Source organism: Cornus florida, unplaced genomic scaffold, assembly GCF_030987335.1.
Source record: "Cornus florida cultivar Cherokee Brave unplaced genomic scaffold, ASM3098733v1 CherokeeBrave_3.0.0_Hap2_Chr06, whole genome shotgun sequence".
NCBI classification, from domain to species: Eukaryota; Viridiplantae; Streptophyta; class Magnoliopsida; order Cornales; family Cornaceae; genus Cornus; species Cornus florida.
This window is the reverse complement of record NW_026775576.1, coordinates 69,420,938-69,430,333: the sequence shown is the minus strand read 5'-3', so window position 1 is coordinate 69,430,333 and position 9,396 is coordinate 69,420,938. Positions and strand designations below refer to the sequence as shown.

Genomic DNA, 9,396 nt, shown 5'->3' with positions numbered 1-9,396 from the left:
TTGAATTTGCACATGTTGATTGACTGGGTATACTATTAACATGGCATGCTCATTCACCCAATATCTACTCTGATTGGAGGGTCCAAGTGGCAAGTTTCAAAGCAACCAATATGACTCTAACACGTAGCTAGACTTATATGCACACAAATGCGTCTAAGCATTTCTCTTTTTATTTCTATATCATTGTCCCGGGTCTTGAAACGAGAAATTGGATGTAAGAGGGAAAAGCAAAACCCAAGAAAAAATGGGAGATGGAGAGAGAGATAGTATCTTCAATTTATCATGAACCATTGGTTGGGTTCTGATCCCTTTTTAATCGAATCTAACATCTTTCTCCCTGTTGATTCAACAAAAGGGGAGAGAGAAAATACCCCATCTGTTGTTGTGTTCTCTATCTACTCTTCTTTATTCCAAAATAGAAGAAGAAACAGAGAAAATACTAACATAGTATAAAGCAGAGGAGAGAGAGAGAGAGAGAAAGAGTGAGTGATAGAGAGAGATGGGCATTTTGTATGAAGATGTGGTATTGATAAAAGAAGCTGAGAAGGCAGGTGATCACACTGTTATTACTGTGAACTGTCCAGACAAAACTGGACTGGGATGTGATTTGTGTAGGATTATTTTGCTGTTTGGCCTGAGCATTGCTAGAGGAGGTATCAAATCACTATCTATGTTCCTTTATATTGCTATATATGTTCTGTTTTCTCTATTTGATTTTTTCTTGGCAATATTTGAGATTTGGGACTGAAACAAATGATGGGTTGTTCTGATTTTTTGCTTTCCCCCTCTCAAATTTTGATTTGCTATGTTCTTTTTTCTGTATTTGATTTTTTCTTGGCAAAATTTGAGATTTGGACTGAAAAAAATGATGGGTTGTTCATGTTTTTGCTTTCCCTCCTTCAATTTTTGATATTTTTGGGTGGGATCTGAAATTATTTGGAAAAGTGAATGTTGGGTTATTATACTTTTTCTCGAATACTCCTTTGGTTTGTTCTAAAATTCTTAGGATAACAAAAGATGGGTCATTTTGATTTCTAATTTTATCTTCAATTTTTCGAAGTACCTTAATTGGATTTGAGATTTACAAAAAAAAAAAAATAATAAATAAATAAAAAAAGGAAAAGAAATCTTGGGTCATTCTGGTTGCTACTATTTATCTAAATTTTCTATTTAGTAAAATTAATTGCAATTTAAAATTTCTTAGGGCAACAAATGACATTAATTTGAGATTGATATTCTACATTTCTTGATGTTGTCTGTTGTGTAGATGTTTCAACAGATGGTAAATGGTGTTACTTAGTTTTTTGGGTAGTTGGAAAGCCAACAACAAGGTGGAACTTGTTGAAGAAGAGACTATTGGAAGTGTGTCCAACATGTTTGCCAGCAGCTTCGAGAATTTACTATTACAGACCTGAATTTCAGCAGCGCAAGCCATCGGATGTATTCCTATTGAAATTCTGGTGTTGTCATGATCAGAAAGGCCTCTTACATGGTACTCTTTCTTTTTCATTATTTAATTTTCTTGGGATATTGTAATGCCAGCATTTGGAATCAGTTCTCTCTTTGCAAATTCATGGTCTAGATCTGATTGGTATTCATATTTCATATGTAAAATATTTCCAAGAGATTGGGAAAATTTTAGCTTAATTTGGATTTTCCAAGAGATTGAGAATGGAATATGCTTTATTGCTTGTCCTATTTGCTCTTGATGGAATTCCGACTCCCCATTCGGTTCGGACCATTGTGGCAATGCCAAGTTGGGATTAAAGCCAAAAATGATGGTACTTATTAAAACACTGGGAAAAATAAATAGAATTCAAAGTTCAGGAATGGGAGTATTTAGCATTGCTTGGAAAGAAATAAGTTAATTATATATATATTTTTTAAGTTTTCAAATGTTATTCTATTATGGTTGAGAAATTCGTTTACTTCTTTAATCTGCCGCTTTATTTGTTTTATCTCATTTCCATTTTTTAGTTGTGACCGAGGTACTTTGTGAGCTAGAGCTTACGATAAAGAGAGTTAAGGTATCCACAACACCGGATGGGAGAGTGATGGATCTCTTCTTTGTCACAGACACCAGGTTTGTCTTTTTTGGTATCCTGTAGTGCCATGTTTCTACTTATCATTTCCCCTATGTCTTTTATTTTGTTTCTTTGATTCCCTACGGTTTCCTTTGGAACAGAAGATATAAAATCCAGAATCTTATGACTGGTATATCCTTAGATTTTTAGTAATGCTTTGTGAATTCTTTGTGAATTCCGAAGTCTCATTTCCCTTGTGTCCTCAGCAACCAAATGGAGCATTAACCAGATAGATATAATATAGTTCAAGTGGCACGTAGCACCTGCTTCACTTGTGAAATAGGTGACGTTTTATTCAAAATATGGTAGCACTGTTTAGGAGACAAAATTCGCCTTGGTGCGTGGTTACATTTGGCATTAAATGTTGAAGAGCAATATAAAAGCAGCAAAAATTGTTAATAGTTGGTTACTTTGTTACAATGAAGAAAGGAGACTCAATGTGCTAAAATGTTTTCACTAAGAATGCTTCAAGTGAATCAACCTTATGCATCCTACTGATTCAGATTGCTGAATCAGCCTCCTCAAAAGGGCATAAAAAATAGTATTGTCAAGTGGATGATCCTGTTTAATTTCTCGGATTCTTTTAAAAAGTCAATGAAGTGAATGCAACAATTCACCTTGCATATTACTGATCCTGGATCTAGGATGGTGTAATTGGTGGGATTTGTCCACTATGCTTCCATAATAAGCGTGGCAATCACTTCAGATGAGGCGTGCATCTGATTTGATAAGTTTATATGGTACGTTTGTAGGCTACAGTGTAGAAAATTATATTATAGTAATTTTAAGTTACAATAGGAAGCACAATTGCAATAGGTAGCACTAAATCCACCTCAGATTTGTTGCATCTGCTCCGGCTTTGCATTTTCTCAAATTGAGAGTTTGGAGTGGATGCAAAAATAAGTGCTGTGAAATGAGGCCTACATTTTTTTAGTGTCTTTGAGATCTATCGTGGCCTATGATTGAGCAGTTGCATTATTTGGCTTTCATTTTCCCTCAGAAATGTCTTAATATTGGCTTAGCACAAACATAAAGAAAATGAAAATGAAAAGGGCAGACTGGAATTGCTAGCCTCGTGGAATCATTCGTAGGGCTGCTTGATTAATTTTACGTTCCAAATGCAGTCTAAATGTGACTTGTGTCAAGTCTTATACTACCGAGGAAATTTAGTAGTAAATGAGTTGGTGTGAGTTTGCTGCATCACATTAAGGTCCCTGTCTCATCATTTGGTGGGTTGCATCAAATGTATCAGCAATCAAAATGTATGCTGTTTTACTGATAATGTCTGTTTTCTAAAGTCCAAAAACTTGGTTTCAGGTCTTCTGGTAGCTCAAACTCGGTCTTCATCTTCTAACTGTGCTAAATTGCTAAATCCCAGCAGCCAAATCCCGCTTGCTAAACCCATAAAATAATAGTAACCATCTTTGGAATATAATAAATTTTCTTCTCAGTTATGTCATTGTCTCATAGAAAAGCCAGAAATTTGTATCTAGAAACAGGTTAAGATAATTTATCTAGAATTTTGATACGAATTGAGATAGAATTGTAGCATTGAAATTCCATAATTATTATTAGAGGAGAAAAAGTAATACCATCTAGTATTTACAGTGGATCTTGCATCAGATATATTCAAATCTATTTACTTTCAGTTAGCTTGTTTTTAGTAATTTTAAAACGTTTTGGTCTCTATTATATTTCCATGCTCGGGTTTTGAATAATTCCAAGTGCTATATATGAAATCTCTGTCATGCAATGTTCAAGTTACATTTTGGCCACAAGTCACATAAGTGGAAATTCTTTGTTATTTAGAATCTGATTTATTATTCTTCAGAACGTTTCTTTCCCTTCCGTGTGACCTTTAATTATTTGAGTTAAACGTGGTTCAACTTTTGCCGTATGAAGTTGACATCATTTGTGCCCATTTTTCTGTCAACAGAGAACTTCTTCACACTGAGAAGAGACAAGCGGAAACAATTGATCATCTGAAGGCTGTATTAGGGGATGCCATGATGAGTTGTGAGATTGAACCGGTTGGTCCAGAAATTGCTGCATGTTCACCGGGGTCCTCATTTCTTCCTTCCGCGATTAAAGAAGAAATGTTCAGTTTAGAGCTACCTAGCGAACGCCCAAATGAGTCTCTTGCCTCCAACATATCAGTTACAATGGATAACTCCCTCAGCCGCTCACACACTCTTATTCAAATCCTCTGTCGAGATCACAAAGGTCTCATATATGACATCATGAGAACCTTAAAGGATTACAACATTCAGGTATAGATTTCAAACTGGCAAGAAAGTTTTCGATCCATATCATTCATTTCCCTTTAAGGTTATGAAAATTTATGCTTTCTATCAGGTTTCTTATGGGCGATTCTTCGCTAACCCAAGTGGAAACTTTGAGGTGGACTTGTTCATAATGCAAGTGGATGGGAAGAAAGTAGTTGACCCTGACAAGCAGAACGCGTTGTGCTCTCGTTTGAGAATGGAGCTCATCCGTCCCCTTAGAATTGATATGGTGAGCCGGGGCCCTGACACTGAGCTGCTAGTGGCTAATCCTGTTGAGTTATCTGGCAGAGGTCGCCCACTCGTTTTTTATGATATCACCCTTGCTCTCAAGCTCCTAAACACTCAAATTTTTTCGGTACTACATCTAATTCAATCCTGGCTTTCTTCTTGATTGCATAAATAATCTTTATGCTAATGGGATTATGCTGCTCCTTCTTCATTTTTCCAGGTGGAGATTGGGCGACATAGAATTCACGATCGGGAGTGGGAGGTGTACAGGATATTACTTGATGAAGCAGATGGCTGCTCTCTGCCCAGAAAGGAGATCAAAGAGTGTGTCAGAAAGAAATTGATGGGTTGGGATTAAGTTGGATATGAGCATTCTGCTAGGAGTTTAGTCCATTACTGTACAGCTGCTACAGCAAAAAAAAAATCTTCTTTTTTTCCCGCCCTTTTTAGCTCAAATGTAGATAGTCTAGCGCAGTTTAGTAAATGGTAAGCTTTAATTTCACCATGTTGTAGGTGGCATGGCAAATGTAATTTACAAGTGTTCCACTGTTTCATTATCATCTGTTTATTTATTTATTTATTTTGGTCTTGATATGTCTATGATAATCTTCTGACATGAATTCTTCTGATACTTGATATAGTGCATCTAAGCTGTGTGTGTGACTCTGTGTGGTTTGCAGTGAAATGTTGATCAATTGAACATTTGTGCATCTATCCTAACACATGCCTAAGAGTTATTGCCATCTGGCTCTTGTTTATCCCCTTTTTCGGCATAAAAGTACTAACATAGGAGCTTGATGGACTAAAATAAACTTCTCGATATGCAACTTACGTAATTCACTCAAAATTTGTCGTTGATTTTGCTTACCCCCAACTAATTGAGAAAAAATTGGTTGTTATTGTACTTAAAATTTTGGTTACTAAAGTCTACGGAATTGGAGACGACGAACAATTTCAAAGAGTTCAAAATGGATACGTATAACACCATTAATAGAGGATATTCAAGGCCGGAGCCGGTGTATGTCTGGGAGGCACTTGTCCCCCTTGGCTTGGCCGTCAATTGAATACATATGGTATTTATATACATATGTATGTCGGGGAGGCACTTGTCCCCCTTGGTTTGGCCGTCAATTGAATACATATGGTATTTATATATATATGTATGTCGGGGAGGCACTTGTCCCCCTTGGCTTGGCCGTCAATTGAATACATATGGTATTTATATATATAGAGAGAAATTTTAATGTAATGCCCCCCTAAAATTATCTATTAATCTTCTTGTTCTTTTTTTCTTTTACTCTTTAAATTCCTTTTTAAAAGTTAAATTTTCCTTCTTAAATTAAACTCTAATCTTCTTCTTCTTCTTCTTCTTCTTCTTTCTTTCATATTTTATATTTTGCCAATCTTATAGTTGAATTAGGTGCTTAATTTTATCATGCTCATGATGCATATCCCATATAAAGTCAATCGGATTTTATGCAGGTATATGGTCCAATAGTTCACTTTAATTATTCATTGAAATATTAGAATAATAAACACTATGATTCATAGAGTGATGTTCATGTGATGACCATGCATCACCATATAAGTCTTTTTACTTTTTCTTTATTATTTATTCGGAAAGTCAGCATGTTTATTTAGGGAAAAAAACAAAGGCCAAGCATTGCCTTAGCCCATGAGGAATTACAAAGGGGCCCTGTTACATCTGAGGCAAGAACAAGAACAATTCGAGCCATCTCGCGTAAATAAATAAGTCAACATATAATAAATATGTGAGGTGGGCATTTGATCAAACATCCACAAAAATAATATTAATTATGAAAACAATTGAATGACATAAAGTTTTTAGGGTTGAAGGGTAGAAACTGGATGTGTTTACGTCGTCTACATGATTAGATTAGGGTTGAATGCTAGAAATTGAATGACTTGTTAGGCTTAATTTTTGTAGTATCACATTACTTAACAAGAGCTATCAATCATCGGTCTAGTGAAAAGGAGGTTAGATGTTTGACTCTCCCTCTTTCGGCCTGTGAGCGAATTTGAAATCAAAATTTTATGAAAAAATTATGTAGTTATGAAAAATAATTTTCTTTTTCCTCCTAATCAAAACTTTTAAAGGTTTAATTTTCTTTTCTTGCTATTTCCATCTAACCAAACATGACCTTAACCCTTAGGTTTCTTCTTGTTAGATATTAGTTTTAATATAGAAAAAATCTGACTCTAAAAGAGAGAATGAAACTTGGCTTTAAAAGTGTAGTTCTTAACTCACTCTTTAATCACTCTTTGCTTTCTTGAGTGAAAATTGAAAACATAAATGATATTTATTAACACTTGTTGTTGTCACAAATTTGAAAATATAAAACAAGAATAGTGTTTAGTAAATATAACATATTTGTTACAAAATGTACATAATATTCTTTAATTTTTTTATTTAATTTTTTATTTTTTTCATCGCAAGAATTTTAGGAGTTAGTGGTTAGAGGGGAGGGTGAGGGGGAGGGACACTTGCTTCTATTAATATCAAAAAGTCATAAATCTAGAAAATCTAATTTAAGATTATAAATCTTAAAAATACCCAATATATCATAAGTACAAAATTAGATATACCAAGATAGAAACATTCCCACCAATTATGTATATAAATACATGTAAATTTATTATGTGATATATAATATATTTAGCTAATGATAAATTATTATGAATAAAAAATATTAAATAATATATCTTATATGGAATAAAATATATTTTGTGTTATAATATTGTAAATTAATTATGATTTAATATTTACATATAATATAATATAGATATGATATATAATAATATAAAATATCTACTGCTTAATAATTTAATAATATTATATTCTATATCAAAAATTATTTTGTCACAAAAAAATAATTTACATTATTATTTAATATATTATATATTAGTATATACTTTTATCAAATAAAAAATAATATACAACATTTAATTTATTCTATATTAAAAATATATATTTTTATTAACATTTAATATGCAACTTAGTATATAAGACAAATAATATGAATTTTATTTGAAATGAATAATGCATATGTAGTAACATTAGTGAAAACGTTTTTGCGCTACAGTGCCGAAAATATAAGAAACATTATTTTGATATTTTATATTTTCTTCACAAAAATTGAAAACGTTTTCTGTTATAGAAAAACAAAAACATTTTATTGAACGCGATTTTTGTTTTCGTTTTGTCTTTTTAGAGGTTGACAACGAAAACAAAAAATGTTTCTCGTTACTAAACGCAGCTAAGGTAAGTACTTTTGAATATCATGTTATTTGAATGAAGAATACTCACATTATATTTATTATGAACCAATAATAAATGGACACGTCTTATTTTAATTATCAAATGGTAATCAAATCACCCACTTACCAAATCAGATATGGTGATGTGATTTGATTACCATTTATGATTTGATAATTAAACTATGACATATCTATTTATTAGAATCTAAGTATTATCCTATTTGAATATTGAATCTTATTCAATTTAAATTAATTGATTTGAATTTGAATTTCAGTGCTAAAAAAGACAAGGCATAAAATACATTTAATAAATAAGAAAAAGACGAAATGTCTAACAAATTGTCAGCCAAGTGGGAATTACATGCAGTGGCTAATTGAGAACGGTCGCATGCTACCCAAGTGTATAATAAAGCCTTCACCAAATGTTTTGTTTTTATTAGTGTGTGTGTATATATATATATATATATATAGAAAAGTGGTTATACACTTCTTCAGCATCCATCAGTTTTAATAGCTCTAAGTTATGTTTGTTAGATTAGTCTTGAAATAGGAAGAAGTGTGAGAACGTTGCTACAACATATTATTCTGAAGATGGAATCGGTCAAGAGACGAGCAAATTGTTTGGCTGATGGTAAATGCTCGGTATGGTTTTTGATGGCCCACAGTTTATTTTTCAAATGCTTTTTTATGCTTTTATTTATTTATTTTTTATGCTTTTATTGAAGAGAGGATAATCAGAGATTGTAATCATCTTTAATCTATTTTAACGAAAGTTTTCTTCCCTTAAAAAAAAAAGAAAAATATATTAAGAAAAGGAATTGCCTAGTCTATACAAAAAAAAAAAAAGTGTCATCATCGACCAAAAAAATAAAAAATAAAAATAAAAATAAAAATAATTGAAAAAGTGACCAATAGATGTTAGTATTCGTCATACGTAGTATTTCTTTGTGTTATATACTAATCATTTTAATTTTTGGATTCAAATAAAATTACCCTCAAAAAAAATAAAAAATAAAAAAATAAAAAAAATAAACCTGCAAGATCATGATTCAACACTATTACTAGATATTGGGTAAGAAAAATTATCGTTATAGTGGGACCCATTTAGTGAAAAGTGCCGATCGATTATCTCTGCATGCCACTCGAAACAGAATTTGGCTAACTAACAATTTGAAACTCACAGGAGCTGTGGATGAATTAAAAAACCTCAACCCACTAATAACCTAACACTTATCCATAACAATCTTATCTCATCTGAATCTATTTTATCTCCAAAACTCATATATTTTCTCTTTAAATCCCACAAAAATAGGTTCAGATCACACTCTCTTCTTCTTCTATAACCTACATTCATCCCCCATTTTCACTACCAAAACCTAAACCCTAGCTAGTCTCTCAGTCCATTTCCATGCCCTTGTTCACCTTCTAAACCCTACGTACACTTTTCTTACACCATGGCTGATATGGTGAACAACCATAGCTCAAGATCAAGCTCAGGCTGTGGACTATGCCGGTTCACG

The 9,396-nt window shown here is 32.7% G+C and overlaps 1 protein-coding gene across 1 annotated transcript; it reads left to right on the top strand.

The window, feature by feature from the left end:
• The first annotated feature begins 223 nt into the window (after positions 1 to 223).
• Positions 224 to 5,195, top strand: LOC132311903 (ACT domain-containing protein ACR10-like). The gene is made up of 6 exons (XM_059810051.1): positions 224 to 653; positions 1,268 to 1,492; positions 1,978 to 2,083; positions 4,021 to 4,354; positions 4,440 to 4,724; positions 4,818 to 5,195. Exons 1-6 carry the CDS (start codon positions 500 to 502, stop codon positions 4,953 to 4,955), a joined length of 1,242 nt encoding a protein of 413 aa, XP_059666034.1. The 5' UTR covers positions 224 to 499; the 3' UTR covers positions 4,956 to 5,195.
• The last annotated feature ends 4,201 nt before the right edge of the window (positions 5,196 to 9,396 follow it).